At 49.4% G+C, this 27,460-nt stretch overlaps 1 protein-coding gene across 3 annotated transcripts in view; it reads right to left on the bottom strand.

The window, feature by feature from the left end:
* The window catches only part of LOC144144663 (uncharacterized), a 185,304-nt gene that overhangs the window by 155,521 nt on the left and 2,323 nt on the right, over positions 1–27,460 (bottom strand). For 2 of the 3 annotated variants that reach the window (XM_077676192.1, XM_077676189.1), the window contains exon 2: positions 3,265–3,345. The exons of the other annotated variant lie outside the window; for it this stretch is intronic. In XM_077676192.1, coding sequence (XP_077532318.1) covers positions 3,265–3,345 — 81 coding nt within the window. The remainder of the gene's footprint in view (positions 1–3,264; positions 3,346–27,460) is intronic. 3 annotated transcript variants of the gene reach the window in all.

Here is a 27,460-nt window from a genome sequence, read left to right as displayed (position 1 = left end):
AACTCGGAGCACGCATATAAAGCTGGACGACCAGTCTTATAAAGTGAAGGGTTTTTAAAGGTATCCCAGTAAAAGCAAAATGAAGGAAAGCAAGGGCGTAGATGCGAACTCATCCTAATGACAGAGAGACGTGCTTTTGAACGAGCTCTGCATACAAATATCCACAGGGATGGGTCGCAGAGGCTGCCCTTGCTGCTTCTGCCAGAAATCGGCACGGCTGGGCTCAATATCGAGAACGGGGACATGGGTACGGTGAGGCACGCTCATCTAGGGCAAAGGAGAAGGAACATAAATGACGAACAGGTGTTCAAATCAACCCGCTTGGGAACCGTATTCAAATATTTTGCGTCCCTTCTATTTAGTTGTTCTTGAATACGCACTGCCTTTCCCAGAGATCTCCAGCCACGCCTGTCGAGTGCCTGTAGGCCGGCAGTGTGATTGTATAATCATTGGAAGGATTTTTAGCAAGTGTACTCAACCAGGGTTGCCAAATCGCTGTTTGTGCCCCAGGGAGCCTAACCTAGTATGGTTGAACCTATCTAGTACAACCTCCCGTGGTATCCGGAGACGTTCTATGCCAGATTAGGCAGCATTTCGGACTTGGTACAACGCTCCAGAGGCGTAGCACGCACTTCTTGAGGCATAGTTCCTCAGCATAGCGCGTCTCTGCCGTTGTTCTTACGAGGTAGAGTACAAATCGTGTCGATTGCAGGGGGACCTTCAGCCCCCCCCCCCCCCCCCCCCCCCCCCCGCTGTGGTTATTTCCGACCGTAATGGCAACAAGCGCTCTGTATGTAATGAGCTATATTAGGGAACTAAAATAAAAAAAAATTATATTTGTGACTAGAGTGGTACCGCGAAAAGTGTCGATTGCCGACTTTATTCTGCGTTTGGAAAGCACGAAAGGAACACAAACGCGGCAAAGAAGAAAATCTACGACGTCTAACGTCGTCGGATGTCTCCCTAAGCGAAAACAGTTCGAAACGAAGGAGAACAAAAGTTTGAAAAATAAATGCCCCATTTTGACAAAGAAGCTCTTGCCACCGCTGAGCAGATGTGGAATACCCGACGAGACATGCCGAGGCTATCATTCGAACAGTCCGACGCCTGGTGGCATACGCCGCGACCTCTGTGTGTGCAACGCGGCACGGCAACCGTCCGCTTAGTGAGGGAGAAAAGACAGGCCGCAGCGATTGGCAGCCTGAATGAAGTCTGCATGAGTCTGTGAAGCTTCAGCTCATCGGCTAATACTGACGCACTAAGTATCAACACATGGTTAGATGGTTAAACAAGTTTGTCGAAAGAGATCCCCCCCCCCCCCCCCCCCCCCGAAAAAAAAAAAAAAAAAAAAAAACTGCAGCCGGCTTTATCTAGCCATCCCTGATGAACTGAAGATGTGGTAGAGAGGCGTTCTGAAAAGAAATATACGTGATTAAACTGAGCGAGCACAAAATTACCGTGTCGATGCGAGCTAGTTGGTACTTCATCATTGGGAACAGGTTAAGCGCCTCTTTCTTGTCTGTTTTCCTTCCTCCAGTTGTGCCTGGCGCTTAACCTGTTCCCAATGACAAAATTACCTGTGGTGCCTGTTTTCACGCGTCAAGCAGAAACACAGCTCCTGCGCGTTGTCTTTTCTGCAAGAAAGGTCGGCATTCTGCGGAAAAGCCAGCTTTCAAGGGCATAAACGCCGGCTGCGCATTGGAGCCCAAATTATTTTCAGAGTACTTTCGTGGAAGCATATAAACAGCGAAGCTGTTGAGGAAATCGTTAGTATATGGTGTCCGCAGTTAAAACTACCAAGAAAATGCCGAGCGCACGTGAGCGCGTTCGCCGCGGCGACAGCCCGGCAGTTAAAAAAAAATGCTGAGCGCTCGTGTGTGCGTGGCTCGCGGCGACCGCCCAGTGTCCTCGGCGAACGCTTGTCAAGCTAAGCATACCCACTTAGAGAGATTGGCCAAGAGTGGCAAAAAAACAACTCCGGCGTTCGCCGTAATCGTGGCAACACTTGCTGGGAACGAGAAAGACGCGTCATAGCGTACGCCCCTGAAGGGTGATGCCCAATGATAATCACTTCCAAAAAAATGAAAGAAGCTCACACTTGTAGCAACAATTATGGGGTTTAGGTTGTTGCGGCAGCGAAGAAGCACATCGGCTGCAATCGTGGACTTTTAGCTTCGCTACCTTCAAGCCTTGCGCGTTTGTGTGAGCTTCCTTCATTTTCTTTCTTTTTACACGAGCTTTTTTTTCAATTGAGAGCCAAGTAATGGCCCCTCTCCGGAACATTCCGCATTCGTTGCCGACGTAGATTTAAATACAGTCCTCCTCAATCTGTCACTCATCAAACGTGCGGAGAAGTGACGGGTTGAGGTGGAAGTGGCCATGACTTTTCCTTGCCAAGCGGAGATGGCGAATGACGTTAGCGAGCAGTGGGACGCCCCTCACTGCTTTTTATGATTTAGACAATGAATTGCTGTGCTTCTGCAACAAAATGGCGGTCAGCATCGCTCTACCAACATTTGATCAGAGGTTAACGTGCCCCGTTTTTTTTTTTTTTGGTAAACTTGCCGCAACACTGTATGTGGCGAGCCACCTGCCTAAAGAGAGCGGCGCCGCAGACTATAGTCTGCAGAACCAACAGCAAATGCCGAGAAAGGCACGTGACGCAGAATCGAAGCTGTTTTTTCGAAAGAGCACTCTGATTAGCATGAAACCAAAGGACGTACCAAAAAACGACCCTTTAATTCTTTATAGGGGCAATGAACTTTCCCAAATGCTACCACTTCTGTCACGTCTCACGCAGGTCAACATTACTTAGAGCAAATGAAGCGTTGAACACATTTGCGTCATAACAGAGATTCGCACTGTTCTTTTATAGAGAATTAGACATTGGATTGGTTGTGTCCAACAGAGAGCAAAATCCCCGCATCTGGAGGGATGAAACTACGTCTACGAAGGCGAGCTAACAAAGGACGCGCGCACGCACGCACGCATACATATATACGCATACGTACGTACGTGCATGCGTGCATACACACATGCATACACATGTGCAAGTACATAGATGCATGCATACATGCACACATACATATATACATAAACACCACACGGCGCTAAAATCGGCCAGTGCTACCAGAATGCACAAGATTTTTAAGTTTGAGGGCTTGCCGCCAGGTTAAATCAAATCAACAAGACAGAACACGAGGGCCAAGCATCGGACTCAACGCTGCAGTACATTTTACGCGTAGGATACGGCATTCGACTCACCCTCATGCGAAAAAGCTGCGCCTCCATGACTTCGGATTTGGCCCAGGCGTCGTTCTCTGAGACGTCGAAGCTGCCTACGTACTGGAAGGGATGCGGGGAAAATAGAGACAACACGTCGCAATTAGTAGTGAGAGCAAGCGAAAAGTACTGAGATTGCTGCTTTTGCTTGTTATCGTTTGACGCGTCAAAACTTAAAAAGCTCCGCGAGCCCCATGGTACTGTGTTATACTTTCTAGGGCTGCTGGTTACACGTGCAGCACAATAATTTCCCGCTATTTATACGGTGAACTGATACGACAAAGTACAGCACATGCAAGACATGCCACAAATTTATTTACTGCGTCCCCTTAAGCAGTTAAGTTAGCCCTTCACACGTTAGCTCTTAAGGGTTAAGTTAGCCCTTCACACGGCAACCCAGCGGATACTGAGCATGTTTACAGGAGAATTTAGGAGTTAACCAACAACACGTATTCAACAGTTTCAAGGTCGCAACGACAAACAGAAAGCCACTGAAATCGACAGTCTCCCGGCCCGTTAATTTTCGCTCATGCCTGCACGTCACCACGTGGTATCTACTACGAACGGTTTTCAGTTTTTTCAGCTTAGAGAACATGGCCACACTTTCGCATTTTTTCGAATTAAACGTTTTACCGCGGCTGCTCCGCGCCCTAACATAATACGCGAACCTCGAGAACAACCACGGTGATGGCAACGGTTGCCCCAGCTCTGCTAGGGAGAGGCGTCGATGGCGATGGTGGTGATGATGATGATGTTGTCCTCGATGTTTTTTGCTCGTGCCCACAAGGGGATTCCGTAGGGCTAAATCATGGACTGTACTAGCTGCGAAAATACCGACAGAGGAGGAGGAGGAGGAGGAGGAGGAGGAGGAGGAGGAAGAAGAAGAAGAAGAAGAAGAAGAAGAAGAAGAAGAAGAAGAAGAAGAAGAAGAAGAACAACAACAACAACAACAACAAGAGAAAAGCGCACGACGAGGTGTACCATCTCTATTGTACCATCTCTATGGGGTTAGAATACGCAGCATCGGTATGGGGTGCAAGCCATGAAAATCTAATCGCTTCTCTCGAGCGCGTTCAAAATAATTCCGTTCGCTTTATACTATCAAACTATAACCGTACTGCCAGCATATCTTCAATGAAAAGCAGCCTTTCCCTTCCAGCGCACGACGAGGTGTACCATCTCTATTGTACCATCTCTATGGGGTTAGAATACGCAGCATCGGTATGGGATCCAAGCCATGAAAATCTAATCGCTTCTCTCGAGCGCGTTCAAAATAATTCCGTTCGCTTTATACTATCAAACTATAACCGTACTGCCAGCATATCTTCAATGAAAAGCAGCCTTTCCCTTCCCTCTTCACGCAGGAAACTTTTTCGGCTAACCATGCTGCCCAAAATATATCATCATTCCACCCTGCGCAACGAACTCTTACCCCAACCACTCTACATTTCCCATCCCATTGATCACCGTCACAAGGTTGGCATTAACTATTATCACACAAAATCTGCCACTCAGTCATTCTTGCCCCGTTCATCCCGGGAATGGAACCACCTTCCAGCTGAAATTGCGGCTATCACTGATAACCAATTGTTCCGAGCTGCCCTAGCCAATATTGTATATGCAGGAAATACCGTAATTACCCGATTCTAACGCGCCCCCGATTCTAACGCGCACCCGATTTTCCAGGCAAAAAACCGAAAAAACTTGCACCTCCGTTTGTAACGCGCAAGGAACTTTGTGAGCAAGAAAAACGAATGCAAGAGAAACGGGCGATTTATTCCCCGAAGTAATCTCACTCATCTCACTCCTCGTCGCTCTCCGAGAGCTCCTTGTCGCCTTCCGCTGACCGTAACATCTCGTCATTGGTGCCGTCAAGCACGTTCGCGATGCCACACTTCTGAACGAACCTTCAACCATGTTCCATGGGATCGTGGCCCACGCCTCGCATGCCCATCCCGCGAGCTTCTCCAGAGGCATACGCTTCAGCCAACCGCTCGTTGTGAACGCGTGGGAGCCGCTCGTAAGCCGAGGAAGCGGCGCACCTTCGTTGCCGCTGCTGCCATTGCTGTTATCAAGCACGCAAGTGGAATAATTTGACAATTTGTGTGAACGCCGAAAGAAAGGCCTAGGCGCCTAGATCCTAAAAATTGTTGCTAAACCCCTTGGCGCCATCTTGAGATGGCGATAACGATGGGTGGAACAAAATTTCAGCTGTTTCGGCAGTTTCGGTTTCGTATCCGATTCTAACGCGCATGCGATTTTTCGGCCTATTTTTGCGGAAAAAAGGTGCGCGTTAGAATCGGGTAAGTACGGTATCTGATGTTTAATCTCTGTTTGTATGACCACATTGTTGCGATAATACTAATTTGTTTTGTCTTTCCTTTTCCTTTTTATGCACACCACGTTTTTGTAACCATGCTACCTCATTTTATGCCTTTTTTTGTACCACACCCCTCTGTAATGCCTTTGGCCCTGAGGGTATAATAAATAAATAAATAAATATTGTATTCAAATTACCTTTCTGCTACAGGTCGCTTGGATTGCTAAAAAATCCATAATTATTGGATAATGCGGGTTCTGTAGTGAACTTTCATTTCACGGCCTTCTTTTTTCCTGTAAAATAAATTAATCTTTTAAAGTTCAACCGCAGTACAATTAGTGATTAAGCCCTGGCCAATCACCCTTGTGGGTACGAGCCAGAAACATCGAGGGCATTACCATCATCATCTTCTTCTTCTTCTTTCTATCAGAAGGGGATGAGGAAGAAGAAGACGAAGAGGAGGAAGAAGAAGAAGAAGCAAGGTCGCGAACGGTTGTGTTCGCGGAAGCCGCCGCTGGAGACATGTTCGAAGGGTCGCAGGCCTTCCTGATTTGCGCTGAGGGCGGCGGCCAGCCGCATAACAAGAAGGTGCTGCTGATTTCCACTCAGAGCTTCTACGTATGCGTCGGCGTCGGCATCATCGTGGGCATCGGCCTGGTCGTCGTCATCGGCTTCATGTTGTGGGCCTAGCGTGGCATACGCTACCGGCCGGCCATCTTGCCTCGTCCTCAAGACCCGTCGTCCCTGAAGCCATTGCGTCTTCTGTGCAACCCGGTGGAGAGGTTGCTGCCTGCAGGCTCTTGCCACGTGCACCACGGGCAGTTTTTACTGCAGCGGCCCACCAGCAATGGTGTCTGCCTGTCATCAGACGGCAGCCTTCACGGAGGAGGCTCACCGCTGGTTCTGCCGATTGCCCCGGCCAACCTTCGCGAGGATCGGTGCTACTGTCTCACCGCTGATAGGATTGGCTGTTCCGACGCTGCGACCACCCTCGAGACTCCAAACCATTGGTTTAAAGCTGAAGCTGGTTCACTTACTGTTGGCTTTAGCCGTCTGACCGTGTGCGCCCTGGTAAAGACAGTTGCCTCCTGGACTTCCGTCAGCGCCCTGACACCAGTTTTGCTCTGATGTACGCCCCAAAAAGCTGCCGCTCTGAATACACTTTCTCTGTGGGTTTCTAGCCTTCTTCTGAGTCGGCTGTCGATTCATGTGCACAGGTAGATTTGCGAAGTTCGAAGTTCGAAGTTCTGTTTCTCAGAACCAGCCTGCAGCCGGCTTTGCCTGTATCCGCTGCTACTCCATTCGTGCGAGGAGGATTATAAAATGGCACCGTGAAAGTCACGTAATCAGTTCACAATGGCCAAAAATAGTTTTGGCTGCGGTTGGAGATTACTGAGCCGCTCGCGGTTTCTGATGCGCAAAGCCGTTAGTACGCGTGACCATAGGTATAATTTGCACTCCAGTGGCGCGACTTCAAATATGAACGTGGCAATAGAACAAAAAGCGTGTTGTATTATAGCGTCGACTCCATGCCCACGAACATAACTTGCAGCGAAATAACAGGCACACACGCAAGCGCCACACGCACACACATAGACATGTAAGTATGCTTCGGATTTGAAAATAATCATCGAATGTGAATTCTTACTTAATATTTTTACTGCATGCAAGTTATTGAAAGTTACCCCGTTTGTCCGTTGTAGCACTCGAATAGACGAAGTACTCTTCCTTGTGTTTCTTACGTACGGTTCATCGGTAAACGAGGACAAACTACACTGGGCCCTTTCCTTTGTGCGCTTTTTTATTCATACATTACCATAATGTTCCCGGCGTGCATTTACAACAGCGCATGCTGTCTGTCCGCCACGACACATAGTAACGCCGATATTCTAGTTTCGCACGTGCAAATCCCGCGCGCCGCACACACGACAAGGGGTCTGCAAACAGCCACACGTACACGAAAAATGACATTAAGTGCTTAATGCCTTAGGTTTGAATGCCATTAATGTGCTGCTACACGCAAAAGACAATGTCATTCGCTCTAATGTCATTTTTGGTTTAAGGAGTTCCGCACAACTCATTCGCCTTCACGAACGCCTTAAATTTACTCTCGAACGCTATGAGCACCAAATGAAACCAGACAGCACCAGAGCATTGACGCGGAAACGTAGCTGAACTTCGAAATAAGGCAATTTTTTGTGCACTCTTGGTGGGCGAAGTTCTGAAAAGACGAAGCTCGCTAAAACAGCGGCAAAATGGAAAGCATAGTGTTACTCGTCGTTTTGAATTTTTCGCATTTGGCTACCGCTGGCAGGCGACGGCAGCTGCTGAAGCCGTTTTTAGAAATGGCTCACACCAGTTTTTAGAGAACACTATTTCTGATAACGTTTTCTCTCACAAAAAACACCTTTAACCCTTGCACGACGTTTTTCTATACATTAAAAAAAATTCTAAAATATTATTGTATTCCTCCCTTTGGTCATTATAACCACCATGCCTAACACATGTAATGCCCTCACGTTTTCGCGTGCAGCACGGCCCGCCCAAATAATGTCATTCGGTATCCTATGGCCTTAAACACTTAATCGCATTTTTCGTGTACGTGTGACACGGGTATTATTAGACTGCTCCGCACGAGCATTAACCACAAGGTAGCGCAAAATGATGGCGAGACAAAGCGAAGTGCGCCACAGACGGAATATCTGCCACGGTGTGCATAATTAGACAGCCTTATTTCTTGACAGGTTAACCAAATCGCTCCAGCACCAGCGAGGGTGCTGGTGCGCCCGGCTCGGTTTTTGCCAGTCCACGCTTCGGCAAGGTGCGCAGTAACCAAACAAGAACAAAGCGGAAAAAAAGAGAAAGAAGAAGGGAAAAAAAGCGGACGCACAAAAAAAAAGCGATCCTGCTCAGCCCCACGCCTCCTCGTTCGAACTTTCCTCCCTCCCGCCTGCACGGAACGGGGCACAAATTATGGGCCCCGGACGATAGAATAACCCTCGGAATTAATTAAAAGATCCATCCCCTCGCCCGACGCCTCCCCTCCACCAACTCCGTCTGGGTTGTTGCCTCTCTGAGGAGCGCCTTTTGATCTCCTTTGTACGGCGGCCTTCCCCTGCCTCGGCTGCGGCAGTCAAGGCGCGGTCTCTCCCCTCACCGCGACCTCTCAGAACGCCGCCCTCTCTTCTGCGAAATTGTTCCTCAAGGTCCTCTTAGCGGAGCTCGAAGAAGCGAGCGTAAAGAGTAGAGAGAAGACGAAAGTGGCGGTACTGTACGGCCGCCGTCTCGCCGTGTTCCAGAAAAGGTGGAAGAAGCCTTCGCAAAGAATAATATTGAGTCACGCGCGAAATGTTGAATACGAGACGGGCAAAAGAGGGTCGTTTTTTGTTTTTGTTTTTTTTTTTTTTTTGCTCTCTGGTACATTTATATTTTCGTTCCTTCGTTGTACGCATTCTTCATTAGGGGTCCCTCTTAAATTGTATAAACCAACCGTGACTTATCAGTGCAATCACGATGGGACGAAGTGACCCAGAATTTTAAAAAAGGCGATATATGGCAGACAAAAAGCGATAGAAGCGAGACGAACACATTGTTGATATATGGCAGGCAAAAAGCGACAGAAGCGAGACAAACACATTGTTATTTTCGAGCCTATATGTCGGCTCGTTCACATGATAAGGGCGCTTGGGAATTTTATTTAAGAGTTCTCCTTCACACCATAGCGACGGCGTGCTTTGCGGAAATCATCTGGTAGTGTACCGAACTTGAAAGCTCACTTTCTTGCTATCCAATGGGGTAAATATGGTACAAAGATCGACGTAAGACTTAACGGACGCTTGTGCCGTGCGCTGTGTCAACCGAGGCGCCTGTGGATTAAAAAAAAAAAAAACGCTCACAACATCCAAAGTAGCTCAAAGTAACGCAGCGGCCTCAATAGTCCCTGCAAGGACGCTGACAGGTCTCTAGATCGAAAAGTGCCCGCTGTATACAACTGCCCTCAGTCACCGTTTAAAAGAATCGCGATATGCTACCTCTTTTTTTTTTTATCCACATGGTATTTACTTAACTACACGTCAATGTAGGAAACAATATTTACAACACATATTTTCAACTATGTACACATACAAATGAGGTGATTACAAGCTGAAAAAGAAAGCTAAACACTATGAACACTTATGTACACTTAGTTTAAAATGGGGGCAACAGTGAACAACTAATAATGAAGGGATGCCAATCAGGGCGAGAATCATTTTAGTCATAGACGTTTTTAAGATTAATGATCATTTGACAGACGTGTGCTCTGTAAGAAACCATAGGCTCAGCGTGCCCATCCAGCATTGCGTTTTCCATAAACTATGCAGAGCGATTAGAAAAAAAAAAAAACAGTCATATGGCACATCACCGTCTGCGGGTGATACGAGATACCGTATATGTGGAGTCAATTCAAAGTCCTTCTTAACAGTTTTTTGGAGAACATCCCGAAATAGTATGGCATCCTTACAGCTTATGAAGCAGTGCCCAATAGTTTCCGGTGCATCGCACAGGCGACAGTTCACGGAAGACACAAAAATGTTCCGGTTGTGCAGCCACGTCTTAACAGGCAAAGTTTCGCTGTACAGTTTGAAGAAGAACGTTTTTGTTGAGGAAGAAAGCGGCATTTTTCAGACACGTAAGAGCACATTTTGTCCAGCCAAGTTAGAATAACCAGTTCTATACAGTGGTGCTGGGAAAAGCATGGAAATTAGGTCGTTGTATAGATTAACACGAGACACAATGAACTAGTGTGCAGCTCAATGCCATCTACTACCTCGCACTTTTGGTCCATATGTATGTAACACACTGGTTGTTCGGCCTGCCTTGAATGAACACGACGTAGCTGGCACTGCATCTTTTCCCCAGATTTGGAGCAGGAAGTCTGCATTTCTTCTTGAGCATATCGTGCATCCCGCTGCGCGGTGGAAATTTGACTTGGGAGTTTAATGTATAACGAAACGCTGTTATGCAATGCAGGGCTCCGAGCTTATTTCAGATCGCCTGGGGTGTGGCAGTGGGAACAACGCCTGCGCCGTGAACGCGCCCCTCGGCAATGAAAGATTTACGCACGCGGGTGTGGGTTTCCTTCCATCGGAGTTCCCACGCCGACGCTCAAACACCTGATACCTTATCCCGCGGCAGCTTGGAGTGCTGCGGCGCTGTCTGCTTTTTTGGAAGAAAAGAGCGGACCTTGTCTGCCTGCAGATGCGTCGGATCGCGATGCTCCGGCTCCGTCAGTTTCCCTCTTTCCCTCATACGGCTGCTCAGCGTCGACACTTCGGGTTTCTTGAGAACTCCCAAACGCCGCGTTTTACGGCGCAGCTGTTATAGGCTGTGTTCTGACCAAAAGGGCGTGCGTTGGCGTGGGCGGAGTCCCGGAGACTTTGATTTCTGTCTTTTTTTACTCTCCCGGTCGGTCGGTCTGTCTGTCTGTCTGTCTGTCTGTCTGTCTGTCTGTCTGTCTGTCTGTCTGTCTGTCTGTCTGTCTGTCTGTCTGTCTATCTGTCTTTGTGGGCGTGTGTGTGTGTGTTTTACTATTAAGTGCAATGCACTTCTTAAGCGACCCTGAACCTGCGTCCACCGGCGATGTCCGCGCACGTGGAGATGGGCGCGCGCTGCCTGGCCGCTGACATCGCACATACCCACGTGGGGGATTGGCCAAGAATCGGGCGTGAGAAGGGCTAATGCACCTGCTTAAAGGAGTACTGACACGAAATTTCAAAGCTGAGATCCGCTCTAGCAATCAAGTACAACGACAACACAAATAGGTGTCTGTGAATAAATGCATCTTTCTTTCTTTGTAGTTGTGTGTGTGTGTGTGATCTCTCTTTCGCGAACATTACCGAACCGCGCAAATTCAACTCGTGCATTCGCACTTTCACATTCTTCCCCTCGGGGAAATGCGGGGAATTTTTTATCATGTAGCCTCTATCTCCTTTGCCTCTCCTCTCTATCTGTCTGCCATCACCCTCCCATCACCAAGAGGGCCCCGGGTCCACCCCTAGGTGTGACAAATTACGCCCGCTGGTTGACTTTCCTTTCAATTTTCTAATCAATAAATTCATTCATTCATTCATTCATTCATTCATTCATTCATTCATTCATTCATTCATTCATTCATTCAGGGTGTGTGGGAAAAAAAGTCGCAGGAGAAGAGAATTTATACTTGTGGAAAAGTCAACCTTCTGGTGAATGCCCCTCAGCTCTTAATCTAATGTAGGTACCTTGAAAAAAATCACACTGCGATCGGCCGATAGGACGCTAGGAGCGGTTTCGACAGCATGCCGAAACCGCTCTACATTTTAGTTTTCATGGCGCATTATTTGTGACGAACAAGGCATGACCACAATAGCTTCTGGTGCGCTGTATTTCCTCCCGCAGTATCTGATTGATTGATTGATTGTACGCAGACGATGAGGCGCGCCGTAGTTGTGGGCTCCGGATTAATTTTGACCACCTGGGGATTTTTAACGTGCGCCGAAATTTCGTACACACGGGCGTTTTTGCTTTTCGCCTCCATCAGGAAAGCGGCCGCCGCGGCCGGGAATCGAACCCGCCTCCTCGTGCTCAGCAGCACAACGCCTTAGCCACTGAGCCACCGCGGCGGGTTCCCGCAGTATCCATGAACTTGTAAGGTAAATGGAAGAATTGAATGCTGGAGGATCTGGAGGCTGTGTGTTGATTTAACGGACATCTACCCGCATCGGAAGCAAGTGGGTGTATCAAAGGCGGGCCGGCGAAGAAAACGCCAGGCGAGAGGACCAAGGGCCTGCACCTGCTTGCATAGCGCTGGGTCACGTGCCCGAAACGCATGAGACACGAGCTGCCACTGACAACAGCCGACGACTACCATTATGATGATTACCGCTGACATCACAAAGAGATGTACTGAGCATTAGAGAAAACACACGCAAGCAAAACATGGGGGCACACGGGGGTACATTCGGTTTTTAATTTCCGCTGCCGCTGTTCTCCTCGACATATAGTAACAACATCGCGAAGGTGGTTTCTGCTAAGGCAACGCAATCTGACTTGTCTATGCGGTGAGTGTAGAGAGAGAGGGGGGAGGGAAATGGAGGGAGATAGAACAAACATAATGGTACACCGTTCGAGACGCTGGTTTCTAAAATCAAGGAGCGCGCTTGCACGGTTCGACGATCGAGTTGGCGCTGAAAATTCCAGTGGATGAGACCAGGTGGCATTGAAAAAGGAGGCAATTAATTTCCGCCGTGCGTTAATCCTTCTGGAGGACGGGCGAGTGGTAGCTGCGGCGGGCAAGAAAGAAAATAAAATTAAGAGGAAACCAGTTGTCCAAACAGGTCCGAAGGTTTCGTCATGCTCGAACGCGAATAGAGCAAAGGGAGAAATAGAGGGCGAGACGGAAGAAAGAATGATTAAGCCGCGTACTCCCAGCCCGACGTCACTCGCCGGGTAACTTCGCCGTTCAAATCTGGAAAACTTACACGACAGGGAAAAATTTACATCCCGCGTTTTTACTTTTTTCTGGGCGTCGTCCAAGACAAATAGTTGTGCAAACACGCGCCTATTGCGATATACCCTCTCAAGCCCCTGCTTCGCTCGACTGGTTAATCGCCTAGGGGGAGGAGAGGGGGATGAAACATGTGCGCGAGCGTTAGTACCCCTCAGTGGGTACTAACTAGCTTCTCCTATCTATCACCCTCACCACCTTCTTCCCGCAAGGTGAAGACGAAAAAAAAAAAAAAAAACTATTCAATCAAAGTAGGAATTAGGCTCTAAACCTGACCTGCGTAAAAATATTCAACGCTAACTATAGCTCTCAGTTCGGTAACCTCTTAATTATGCTTGCGCCCTGGCGACAAAAATGTCCAGTAGTGCATGCGGCAATTATAGCTAGCGGTGCGGCTCGGTTGCTAAATGATGATGGTTCTTAAGTGGGCCTCTCCGCAATGTTTGGTCACCCGTGACACAAACGCCAAATGAGGGACGCCTGCAACCTATCCTCCTTAGGCGGAGCTCTTACAAAAAAAAAAAAAAAAAAAAACAGTCTTGCCACGCTGTTGCAAATGTGTAAAAAATGTGCTCTGCTCTCTCATTCTTGTGGTAGAAAAAAAAACAAATACAGTAAAAGTTCGTTAATTCGAACTCTAAGGGGACCATAAAATTGTTCGAATTAAGCGGATTAAGCCACCTCTGGATTCGTTATCGCGAATTCGGCGCTACTACACGTTTGTTGGCAGGTGATTTCGTAAATAATGCTTCGTAAATAATAATGACATGCGCCCGAGCATTGGCCACGGTGGCGCGGCGCCCTCTGTAAAAGCGAAATAAGCTGTTGCAGGAGCGTCCCGCTCGCGCACGCCGTTGTTTTTCTGTTTCGTTCTTTTGCATCTCTAGTAAATTTGGTTTGGCTTGGATTTGCAAGACATTGTAATCACTCTGGGCCGACTTCTTCTGCGAGGAGCGATGGAAAGCAGGGCATCATAGTTCGAATTAACCATTCTGGATACCGAAGCGGTTTGCGAGAAGCGCGTTTATTTCCAAAGGGGCGCCAAGCCAAGATGGCGGATCGGAGCTACCAGCATGCTTCGTCTTCTTCCACTTTTGCAAGGCGGCATCTCCTTCCTCACGGGTGTCAAAGCTTAAAGCGGCCAATATCGCACGGGCCTGGGGACCGTAGCCGAACAGGGTCCAGATATGATTATCAAAGCAATGGCGTTTTTCGAAGCGGCACTCTTACTGTTCGTTCATGTACCAAAACATAATGGCGCATATTCATCAGGCACGATTGGACAGCCAGTGGTTGGAGCGAACAACGGCGCTAACCGTATGCCTCTTACAGAAAAAAAAAAAAAAAAAATTCACGCACCTCCACGAAGTCAATCATGACGAGTGGGCGAAGCACTAAGATCGTTCTTACCGTAAATCACCCGTGAGAGTGCTTACTGTTGCTAAAACGATTTCCAATCCAATCTAATCCAATCCCATAAAATTCAATTTAATCTAATTCGTTGCAATCCAATCCAATCCAATCCAATGCTCCTCTCGCATGCGCAGCACTGCACAGCTCTCTCTCTCTCTCTCTCTCTCTCTCTCTCTCTCTCTCTCTCTCCCTCTCTCTCTCAAACCTTTTGTTCACAGATGTTTCGATTTACACGGTGCTGTGCCGTCAGCACGGACGCCGGGCGCCGGACAAGCCTCGGCCTTAAGGTGTTTGGCCCCTAATAAAAGCCAAAAGGGAAGGCTTACACAGCGCTCATTTGTGCGTACAAGCGCCCGGCGCAGACCAATGATGAATGCCCAGAGGCGGTGACGTGGCCGTGAAACCCAAGACCCCAACGAACCAGACGGCCGCAGGACAGAGCCGCAGTCACCCTGTTCTTCTTTTCCCACGTGAAGCCGACTGCGGCACCTCGCCGAAATTCCCACGTTTACACCGTACACGAAGCCGGCGGCGCTCCGGGCTCCCTTGTACGCGACATCACGTGGCCAGGATGTGTGCTCGGGTTGTCGACCAGCGACGAGAGAGGCGGACGACCGCGGAGAATAAAAAGATTGCCCCCCCCCTCCATTGCACCTGCCTCGACGCCTGTGTGCCGCCCATACGCCGCATCGGGCATCTGGTTTTCGGGCGATAAGGGCATGCGCCCGAGCCAGCGCTGACTGGACGGACCACTCTGGGCTTGCATATCTGGGTGAACGTGGCGAAAGCAGCTACCATTGGAGCCCCGTCGCTCGCAAGCGCTCCTCAAGTTAGTGGGCAGTGCGGGTCATCCCCAGGTTAGTTCAACTGTACACAAGAGCGAAATAATACCATAGTCCGCTATTCTTCTTGGTCTTAACCCAAACGCCATCAGTGAGACTCGAGCAGACGCGAAGAGATACGTCTTTATAGGCCGCGGAATGCTTCGCTGCAGCCTTTGCTGCACAAGACATTTAGTGACAATAAAAAAACAAAACATGTGAGGTGGGTTATTGACTATAAAATGGCAACGCTATTCGATGCCGGGGCGTGCCATACGACCTTCCTCTGCTTGTTTCGGTTTTCGTTAGGCCGTCGGATCTACTACGTAGTTCCGTACCTGCTGCTGCCGCATTTCAGCCTGGCGTTATGGTTGACTGTATGTCCGGCGGTGGATATGCTGGCGTAACCGGAAGCAACACCACTTTCTGTCCCGATACCAGTATGGTCCCACTTCCGCCGCCACATCCGGGTACACGACGGGACACTTTTTGAGCCAGCGACTTGGCAGCCTCCCTGCGGCGGTCTCTTTACCTGTTTACCTGCGAAGCCTTGTTGCATTGCCTGACGGGCAGGGTCATGTCGGTTACGGACGCACGGACAGAATTTGCATATAACCTCATCGTTTACGTTCCTGGCTTAATTTATCATTAATTTTTACCATATCTTGCTTTTGTTATACGTCTACCTTCTTGGCTGGGTAGAGCGACACATGATCACGTAGATCGTGGCACATAGGCTCACGCTCTGCAAATGCACAGGTCTCAACGCGACAACATTCGTGGGAATAATGCATAGTGAGTGCAACTGGGCAAGTGGGACAACGCGAGGAGGAAAAAAACCAGGCCGGTGTCATCTACGATGGCTGCCGCTGTGATAATATTCGCATACTGGTAATTCGCATCCGGTTATATATGGTCATAGCGATGGGAATGCTGTGACGTACAAGCGTATACTTACAAACAGAATTTGCGTAGTACTATGCGTACAACATAAACTGAAGGTTAAGCGCAACAGAGAGCTGCAGGAAGGGAAATTGAATTCCCCCGCCTCCACACACGACCCGCTCGTTTTGGAGAATAATCTGTTGGAGTCTCCCGCAGGAGGATCACAGAGGCGTGGTTGAGCACAGACCTCAGCTGACTAAATTCGCCGCAGCTATATACGACGCTGTCATCTCGGCGCCCACGGCGCTCCACAACGTCGCGTCATTTCGACACGCCCGACAGCTTCCCCATTGTTTGGCACCACGGATGCGGCCCGCGAACGAGGAAAAGCCCCGCCTGCAACGGCACGACATCTTTTGTTGTTTTTGGCGAGAACCTCCGGGCACGCGTCCAGTAAGTTCGAGAAGAGGGTGAAACGTGGGCGCTATGAGAAGCGAGAGTAACCGCGAGTGGCCACCCGGCGCGGTATAATTGAGCAGCACTGTGCCAGCGAGAGAGTTTGTGGTCGCAGCATATAGCTGCTGCTGCGTTCTGTGTTGGAGTTGGGTGTCCATCGGCGGGCTTACGATTCGGAACGAAGTTGACCCACGTATAATGGCCAATAAGACACCTAACGCATGATATCTTGTTACATGGCGGAAGTTTGCCTCGGTGTGCATCTCATAAGCCGGGACCTCACCCCTTTCTTTTAAATAATTTTACAGCGAGGCCTTGCACAGTTTGTTGGTCGGGTTTCCTAGCATTCGTGCGTGATCTAAAACTCCCCTCTCGTTGCACCCCCACAGCGCAGCCCATATAAGGTGTATCGGCTAGAACTTTCCCCGGTATCCTCCGTTTCGTGCGGGTCCCAAAACAAGCACAATTTGATTAACGCAGCACTTAAACAAACACAATTTGATTAACGCAGCACTTCAAAGCAGCCATTGAGAACTCCGTGCAAAAGCACTTGGCATGGGTCAGACAAGAATATGACACACCAGTGGTTATCTTCGGCGGCTTTAATGCTGACAAAGTGAAACCCGAGAAAATGGACTGGCCTTTATCAGGGACAGCCTTGGTCTCGCCTGCTGCAGCGGCCCCGCTCAACCAACCACGCGGTACAGGTCATGTTTGGATTTGGCCTTGGCCAGGAATGTAGCCAAAGTCATCGCAGAATCCATCACGGTGTACCGCAATGCGATCGTCACTACCACTACTCTAAAGCAGTCAACCAACCATTGCCCACACCCACCAGCAGTGGTAACGTCCACTTTCGCAGGGCCCAGATGGCGACTAATTTAAAGGTCATGTGTCAACTTTACCGCACATGTTGTCCAAATAAGGAAAGAAGGAGTGACAGCGGCATGATCTAGTTAGCGTTACGGCAAGCTCATGTGCAGTGACTGGGGTTGTACACTACTACTACGTAATGTGTTGTCCAGAGCACGATGTAGGGCGGACTGCAATGCTCTCAGCGATTCGAAAGCTGGCAGCCCCACACAGCACTCTGGACCCCATCGTCTTTCCAAGGGGACATTGAATGCGGCACAGAGACGTGCCGCGCATTCTCCTAAGCTTCCTCCAGGAGACGGAACTGGCGAACTCGTGGTGAAAGGACACTGCCATTGGCTAATTAGGAGGAGCTTGGGCGGAGCATTTGCCGGCATATCCAGCCAGGCTAACCCCGGCCGCCTGATCCCACACTACAACCACCGCCACCGCCACATCGGGGATGCATAGGCATCCGACCTCACCTTCTTTATTTGTTACTTCGCCACTGTCGGCTCGCTAATTTCTAAATTCTTATAGTCCCTCCAATATCCACCGCATCTCTCCCTTCGAGACAGAGACTGCGCCGGAAGCAGAAGATAATTGAGAGGTCGAGACAGGGGAGGACGCGCAGAGAGAACATGGTGGCAGGGCACGCTAGGGGGTGGGAGGGAAGTATTGAGGAGCGTGCCGTCTGCTGAGCAGCTCAGCGCCGCTGCAGCATCTGAGAGGGGGGGGGGGGGCTGGTGAGTCGGCGACGACGTCTGCTCCGCGGCGGAACGAACGCGAGCACGCACCGCGCGCAACAAATGATCGTGTCCCGCGCAATGCACACACGCACAACAGGCGCGCGCGCTTTTCAACAACCTCCGAGACTGAGCATCCGCATGCTCCGCTGGCGTGCCCGCGCGCAGAAAGAACAAGGCGCATGTAGGCGAAGAGAACAGAGCCGAGATTTATGGGAGCGCGCAATTTGGGCGCCCGCCGCGAAACGGGTTCCCTCCCCGAAACCGCAGGCTGTGGCCGCATGCCTCCTGCCCGCCGCCCGGGCCGGCTGCTGCTGCCCGGCCGCTCAAAAGAAGAGCGCTCCGCTGAGGCCCTGCACAGATTGCGCCCCGTCTGCCCTGTGGCCCCTTGTTTCCTGAGTGCGGTCGAGAAAACAAAGGAAAAAGCCCTCCTCTGGCATCCGTTTCGCTTTTACACGGAGCTTAGTATCCCAGCCGTGTGGGACATAGAGCCGCACGTCGTCTATAAGAAACAAGATGGAAAGCCATGGCGTAGAGGGCTCACATCTGAGGTCGGCTCTCGTAAGTGGGCCTCAGGTTCATGCGAGATCGGGAGCGACCTGAAAGAGCATTGATTGATTGATTGTAAAGTTCAACGCACCGACGCAACACGAGCGATGAGGCGCGTCGTAGTGGAGGGCTCTGGATTGATTTTGACCACCTGGGGATCTTTAACGTGCGCCGAAATCTCGCACACACGGGCGTTTTTGCTTTTCGCCTCCATCAGAAAAGCAGCCGCCGCGGCCGGGAACCGAACAGAATTTACGTATAATATTCCAGACGTGCTGTTTGAATAGGAGGGGACGGTTTTGAAGTGGGTCGGGTGATCAGAAAGCTGTCCTTCCCCACGGGCCGTCCACTTTCCGTGCTTAGTCGCGGCACGGAGCTTGAACATGAAACATGGTCACAAACATGAAAGTGCTGTCACCAGAACTTGTTGCTCTGTACGAGGATAAAGCACCTCGTCGTGATTGCCCAGCGTGGCGATTTCAGTGCACTTGTTCCCACGGGGTGACGGTAGCGGACAGAGTAGAAAGTGATGCCACGCCCACACACGCTCGCATGAGTAGATTTGCTTTTCTGGTTCCAGTCGAGGCCACAAGCATTAAACTTGCGGCTTCGAAAGCTGCCAGTGCCATTCCACTAGTTAACTGTGGTACGTATTCACGTGGCTCCCGAACAAGGCTGAGACGGCATGGACAAGGCCACGTCGTGGTACCGATAATAAGTTCGTGGGTTCCTTCAGTCAATGTTACTCCAACGCTTTTCTTTTTTCGTTTACCGGAAATAGCGTATCGCCCACACGCGGCCCAGGTTAAGCTCCTTGTTCCGTTACGAGGCCTGACATCGCCGCCATTCGCCGAAATTTCATCATTGGCTGTATGTATTGGTCAATAGTGGGCATTGTGGTGAAGCTCAGGGACGGATTATCCGTGGTTCAAAGGGTTAAAATGACCAAGGCCCCCCTGGATTAGGCTCCTCCCCCCTACCGAGGGCTGGAAAAAATGGCAGACTAAATCACGATTACATTCGCCCTCTTCGCCCCCTCCTTGGGACCGCCACTGTGCTCAGTCGGCATATAAAATATACAGAATATTCTGTTCGTATAGAAACGCTGACTTGGGAGAGCCTAAATTTCTGTTGCTGGAAGAAATCGCAATATAGTCAGACGATCGGTAGCGTATTTTCTGTAGGGAAGTGCGAACACTTTCTGAAAAAGGCCCACCTGTCTACTTCGGCAGTGCTCACACGCAGGCGACCAAAGCGTGCGCTCCCGAATTAGTGAAGTGCATATAGAGGAAGCCATTTCTTACGAATGCTTTCGAGGGAAGATGTTGTCGATTGAGACCTAAAGGTTAAGACGAATGGAAGAAACACATACGACACTTAGACTGCACTTCTAAGTGTCGCATGTATTTTTTTTTTTTTCCTTTCGTCTTAACTTCTCACGCAGTTAAGCCTTCTTTCATTATATGAACAACTTAGCCCGACAAATCTGAATGCTGTCTGTGTATCTTCTTCAGTATCTCCAGCGGTTCAATCCCGATCACAATCTCTCCGCGTTCTCTGCGAGAATGTAGACGCCCAGGCGATGTTCATAAACACGCCGGAGATTCTTCGAGTAAATACGGCCTGTGTTTTTTGTAACGAATTCTAAAAAGCGGCAGGTCTAGAGAATGACGAGAGGGTAAGGCGGAGGAAGAGATGGGCGCTCCTTGTTTGTTTTTTTAACTGGGCCCTCAGCACTGTTAATACAGCCCTGATGAAGCTGAACCACAGGACTGTCCTACAGAGTGTGGGAAATTACCTTCGTTTTTAAGGCAGAAGTACACTTTCTGCTTTCGGCAGGCATTCTCAGATAATAGATGGCAGCCTACCATTGTTCCTGAAGAGGGAAGTGTATGACAGCTGCATCTTACCGGTACTCGCCTACGGGGCAGAAACTTGGAGGCTCACTAGTGTTCAACTTAAATTGAGGACGACTTACCGAGCAATGGAACGGAAGATGATAGGTGCAACACTAAGGGACAAGAAGACAGCGGAGTGGGTCAGGGAACAAACGCGTGTTAAGGACATATTAGTAGAAATTAAGGAGAAGAAATGGGCGTAGGCAGGACATGCAATGCGAAGGCAAGATACCCGTGGATAGCCGAGTGGATAGAGAAGGCAAGCGTGGCAGGAGGCGGCAGAAGGTCAGATGTGCAGATGAGATCAAGAAGTTTGCGGGGATAAATTGGTCGCAGTTAGCACATGATTTGGATAATTGGAAATTTATTGGAGAGGCCTTTGTCCTTCAGTGGGCGTAGACAGGCTGATACTGATGATGATGATGACTACGACGGCGACAACGAGGGCTCTTTCTGCACTTCAAAACACGTCCGTGGATTCGCTTCCCCGCAGTGCACCTTAATGAACAAACGTGCGTCCGCAGGAGCATATTTGCCAAATAAAGAGGCCCGACGTATGACCTGATTAAAAAATGTGATCTGCGCTGTGATAACGCGCAATGCAAATCGCCACGCTTGCACCCCGCGATGTCAGCGCGCAGACCACATTTTTAGAATGAAATCTCGAGCTGGGAGTCGTCATTGGCCTATTTTACCGCTTTGAACGCAGTGAGAGGCCTTCTCTATGCATTGTGAGGAAGCAGACGTGGAAACGTTTTTCTGTAACGTGTCTTCAAAACGATTGCAATGTTATTACACTATACCAAGCGATGCAGTATTGACGAGTATTGGTCCATATCGAGCCCCCGGTCAGTTTCCATTTTCGTTCTTTATTTCTGAGTGCGACATAAAGAGGTTTGAGAATAACTCCAACGTAATTAAGAGACCGCCTTTAACTGACTCACCCTTACTAGTCACGAATGCAGGTCACTGCTGTTCCTCGGCGCTTTAGTTAATAATAAGAAGCAGCCGCTCGGAACATCTCCCGTCGTGCATCACGCACCCCGACAGCTGGTTCCGAACGTCGCAAAACCCCGCCAGACACTCAATGCTGCTACCTTCGCCTCCTCATTATTATTTTGTTTGTTTGTTTGTTTGTTTGTTTGTTTGACAGAATGAACACCTGCATCACGCTGAGGACTTGCGGCAGACTTTTATAACCTCATCCTCTGTATACACGTACAATCCTCGCCGAATATCCAACTTAACAGGACAAAGGGATGTGACTGAAGAAAAATTAGCATTCCGCCGCGGATTGACGATGTCCTGCGGTCGCCGGAACGATCTCCAAGTCGCTTATCCGCGGCACCGGCGGCGCGGAGCTGCCGTAAACCAGCTGCTTTTCCGTCCTCTAACGTCACTGCCATCGGGGACAAGGCTCAGCCCACCACGAGAAAGAACGGCGGCGCCCCCTCAAACCTGCGTGCCACGTTTGATGGACGACCGAGGTTAGCCTTTTCCCAATGTCCTCCGTGAACACGTCGGCCGGCGAGCCGTGTCCGTCCAGCGGACGTCGAGACTGCGTGCAGCGGCGCTGTTTGTATGACGCGGACCTCGATTGTACGTATGCCGCTCGTTGGGCGTGCGCGCTGTACACGAAGGCGGCGGCTGAGCCGCGCACCGGTATTAATAGTTCGCATTCTTCCGGGCTCAAGGTGAACGGCCAGAGGTGGCTCTCCGCGAAACTAGGTTCAACGCCACCGAGGGCGCGAGTTTTCGAATCCCCGGCTTTCTCGCTCAAAGGAACCCGGTAAAACAGTTAATATTTCGCACAGAGCAAGGAGCGGACTTGTATATGAACAGTGCAGAAAAATTTTGCAGGACTCTGAATTGTTTTTGTTTAATTCGTTGTCAAAAAATTACCAGTGGCTTAGCTCGGCTATGCCAGGACATACGTAGCGTGAGCTAAGGTTCAGCAATCCAATCGAATACAATCCAGTACAGTCACTGCTCCTGGCGCATGCGCACCAAGGCTCTCCAGGAGCCACGCGAAACGGCTATCAAGCTGCTCCGGCGCAGCGTCAGACTTGGCTACTGCGCAACGAGGGCGCACAGCTGGGCACGCGCCGGCGCCAGTGCGTCTGCCGCGGCTATGACGTCACTCCTCTGGAATGCGCAGACCGGCTAATGTGCAGACCCAATTCTCTACACAGCCGTAGTCTAATTCGATTGGATTTCCAATCCAATCCAAATCCAATACAATCCAATGCTTCTCGCGCTTACGCAGCACGACCCTTCAAGGTCCACGCGAAACTGCTCAACCTCGGCCAGTGTAGCTTATACTACAAAATTTATCGCCCATACATGCCAATAGGATAGTTTTTAAGGCTCTAGAGCCTGATACAGAAGGGTGCTAAACTTGAAACTGCGCTCACCGTAACCTTTTGCCCCGATGTTAGGCGCACGAAATTACTTTCCACTACAATGAATAACTCCAGAGTAATTACTCCTGAAAAAACTGCGATGAGCGGAAAGCTGCACCTGTCATTTTAGTATTCTGTGCGCACTTCGCGCTGCGCTAAGGAACGAGCGTGGATAAAAAAAAAAAAGACAAGAGAACTGAGAGAAAGAGAGGTCACCAAGGGTATACAAGCCCTCTTATGCGAGCATGCCACGAAGTCCACTGCCGCGGTTAATTGTTGCTCTGTAACCTAAGCCTTCACTTTAACGCGAGCACATTCGACTATAGCTTACCCTTTGTTGATGTAAACCTATTATTACTTTCATTAATTCGTTGCCTGATCATAAGGAAGGCAATCAGTTCGCCCACCAGTGCGTTTCAAAAATGCTTACGGGCGATGTCATCATAATTATCTCGGACAACCGAGCGTATAGCTCCCGGCAACCAGGTATAATTTTTTTTCATTAATTACTCCACGTACTGGTCGCTCGGGTGGCCACTGCTCGGTTTCCTCTTGTAGTAAGGTTGACTGGGTGAAAAGTCGGGTAGGATGGGCCGCCGTTACAGTCGAGCGACGACGCCGATTTAGATGACACGATACGACGCGTTCGGAACGCCCGAGGAAAGGTGAGTATGAGGTCGCGTGCATCGAAGTGCAGTCCAGGGAGGACGGAAACTGAGACGGTTCTACCACGTAATATTGAGGACGTACAGCGTTCCTGTCCAGCAAGCAGTGGAATCGGATCGCGAGGCGAATAGGGCAGGAAACCGACACCTCTGACGGATCCCCTTATCCGCTTCTGGACGCATGCACTCTTCCACGTGCAAAATTGCACTCTTCTACTCAGCGGTGCGCGTCATATGAAGTTAGCGTGAAGCGAACGTGACCGGAAGGATGCAAAATTGTGGAGGTCGGGTGGATCTGCAACGTAAGGTTTGGTCATGCATCCCGCTTAAAATAGGAGTGAAGACAGCAAGAGAGACCACACTTCATTAGAAATTAGAACCACGGAGCACTGAGAGAACGCGCTGCTCAATTCTGACCACGACGTGCAAATACAACTTTTTGTCCGCATAGCTGAAGTCGCCGCCATGGTCCAAACATTCCTGACCGCCGCCTGAAGGGGGAAGAAGACAAGATCTCCCCACTCTTTTCCCTCGACCCCATCTTGGGCAAAATAAAGTTAAGTAGCCGTGCACTATCAAGGAAGCTTCTTAGAGCGAAAAGCCAGCAAACACAGTTGGTCATTGATAGCTAAAGAACACATATCGAAAACCATGACAGCGCCAAAAACGTAGTGAAAGGCTGAACGAACGACATGCGTCCGTTGGGACAAGTTTTTGTAGGAGTGTGCATGCCAGAGAAACGCGCGTTCTCAAGTGATGCACAGTGACGAAAAGCGAAATTGGCGGAGGCAGAATCTCAGATGAGCGCTAACCTGGTCCAACTCACAAGCGGCTCTGGAACTCTGCTGGACTCTGACCTAAAAAAGATGGACTGAACGTGTGTGTATGTGGGGATGGCTCCGAGGCCCTGGTGGGTTCAGAGAGCGGAGTCGGAAAACGTTCACCCCCTCTCCCCTTCGCCATGAACTTTTCAGAGTGGGCTTATCTTTCCCATTAACGAACCCGAGGGGGACATAAAGATTTTCGGACTTTCGGGCGTACGCTATAAGCTATAACAGAGAGTACGAGACAATTAAATTTGAGAGATGCAAGCAGCTAGCTATCAATACCGGCTCTCAACTGTGATACTAAACTTCCAGTACTTGATATTTACCAGCGAAAGTAAAAACAAAATGCGAAATAGCGGAAAGCAGCGCTTTTTGATCAGACGACGTATAAAGACACGGCGCAATGCGTGTCTTCCTCCTATTTGAGAAGCGCTGCTTTCGTAATTTTGCAGTATTTACAAACTAGCCTGGCCTCGATCTCTAGTTAAATTTGAATAGCAGCGTCATTAAAGAAAAAGAAAGAAACCTTGTAACTAAATATAGACGTCATTAATCATATATGTCCACACACGGGCTGATTCCCGGCTGTAGCGGCACATTTTCCGGCAGGGCTGTGAAGACTGTTTTGAAGAATGCAACGCGAGTACCCTGTGAATACGTAATTAAAACAGATACGTCGCTTTATTCACACCTTTTTACACTCTAAGTCGAGCCGCAAAATGCCTTGAGGGAAAATGTGACGAGGAGAAAAAAACTGGCGGTCACAGAAGAGCAGCGATATTTGGCTGGACACGTCGTCGATATACTAACCTAAGAAGAAGACGTTCTTATTCACCACGTTTGAGCAAAGTTGCAAGTATACAAAAAAGTGCTGCAGAGGCCCCTTGATAGCGTACATCATTGCATGACCACAGTGCACGCATGGAGGAGAGCATAGGAGGACGTGCTTCCAGAGCTTGAAGGGGCTATAGTCTTGCAGAACATTCGGGTTTCTGAGGCGTGCGGTGACGACGATGATTTCATTTTCACGTTTATACCCGCCGCGGTGGCTCAGTGGCTAAGGCGTTGCGCTGCTGAGCACAAGGTCGCGGGTTCGATTCCCGGCCGCGGCGGCCGCTTTTCTGATGGAGGCGAAAAGCAAAAACGCCCGTGTGTACGAGATTTCGGCGCACGATAAAGATTAATCCGGAGCCCTCCACTACGGCGCGCCTCATCACCTGCGTTGCGTCGGCGCGTTAAACCCCACAATCAATCAATCAATCAATCAATCAATCAATTTTCACGTTTATACTCACCCAGACAGATTCGTATTTTCTTATCCAGATCACTGTTTGGAGCAAGCGCAACCAAGGCGCACGAGTGAAACAGTACTCCAGGCGCTCACAGGCATTTAGAAGAATTCAGAATGCCTTCCACACATGAAAAACTTAAACACAGAAACAAGAGCCCTGATGTATAATTGTTTCTTTTTGCTCTTGGTAAACACCATCAGGTTCCCAGAGTCCAATTTTAATGCAAAAATACTAAAATTAATAAAATATGGTGGCCGAAATTCCGGCGTCCACGGCACATAATATGGCCGGCTTCTCAAAGGATAAAAAAAACGGCTCAATGGATACTCAGGACAGTATTTCGATCTCCCTCCAAAAGGGGGGAGATGGAGCGGCTGTTTTCAGGATACCGCCACATTTCTCACGGAAACTGGTCATCCTGTGGCCATCGGTTTAGTAACGTGTGATAGAGTTGTGCTACAGAAGGAACTTGACCATGGTGTTTACACAGGTAGCAACTAGGTGGGCGTAGGAAAGCCCGTTCCCGTTAATAGCGCATGTGCAGGGCTGGCAATGGCAATTCGCTAAGCCACTTACTCAATCGTAGAAACCGAAAAAGGATGAAAAAGTCGCGAAGGGAAAATGATGATGATGATGAGGACACGCACGTATACCATTGGACACATGACAGCGTAGCCACCACGTCATTACCGTGCCTGGAATGCACGCGCCGCTGTGCACCCGAAATTTGTGCTACAAATTTCGTCGGTGCGGTGCATACGCGGCGATGGACTCTGAACCGCCTACGTCAATAGGAAGTGTGAAACATGGCGGCGCACACAGCATACACCGGCACATGGAGGAAAGAAAAGGTGCACCGGCACATCCCTCCCACAATTCAACACTAATGCTCTCGCATTCACTACATCATAAGGAGGGCTTCAGGGTCCAGAATTTTTTAACCGCAATTCAGTTCATGTTAAAGCTAAGTTCATTACGCCGCAGTTGTTCGAAAGCAAAGTTATAGCGACGTACTATGGCTTTTGACTCTTGTTTTTTTTAACTGCGGCACTGTTAATATTCAACAGCTTAGAAGAATAGAAACCTCGGCTACTTAGTATGAGTTCATTGTGAAAAACTGCGCACAAAATAAATAATTTAGAAGTAATGAACGACACGAGCACTTGGCCTGCCCGATACCACGCCCCGTTTGCGGACACCTGCCCCTTCTGTGTGACTCTTGCTCCAGAAGCTGACGTTAAACACCTGTTGTGGACTTGCTCAGGTCTCAGAAACGCCATAATCCAACAGCTTCGAGGCACAGGGCTCCATCCTGGAAGACCCCCAGATCATAAGCGTTGGATATGGGGACCACAGTACTGGTCTCTTCTTGGATTTTCCCGTGAAACTGGTGCAATATTGTACCTTTAAAACTTCCTGTTATGCTGTAGGGCAAGCTCTCGCAATTAAAGAAAAAAAAAAAAAAAAAGTCGTGTCGTCCGTTACTTTTTCTAAAGTGTTCCTCCCGTGCAGAGTTTTTTTTTTTTTTTT

Source organism: Haemaphysalis longicornis, unplaced genomic scaffold (assembly GCF_048455015.1).
Source record: "Haemaphysalis longicornis isolate Haplotype H1 unplaced genomic scaffold, Haemaphysalis longicornis Haplotype H1 scaffold_7, whole genome shotgun sequence".
NCBI classification, from domain to species: domain Eukaryota; kingdom Metazoa; phylum Arthropoda; class Arachnida; order Ixodida; family Ixodidae; genus Haemaphysalis; species Haemaphysalis longicornis.
Note: the sequence above shows the minus strand (reverse complement) of the source record. Positions and strands in the feature narration are given on the sequence as shown.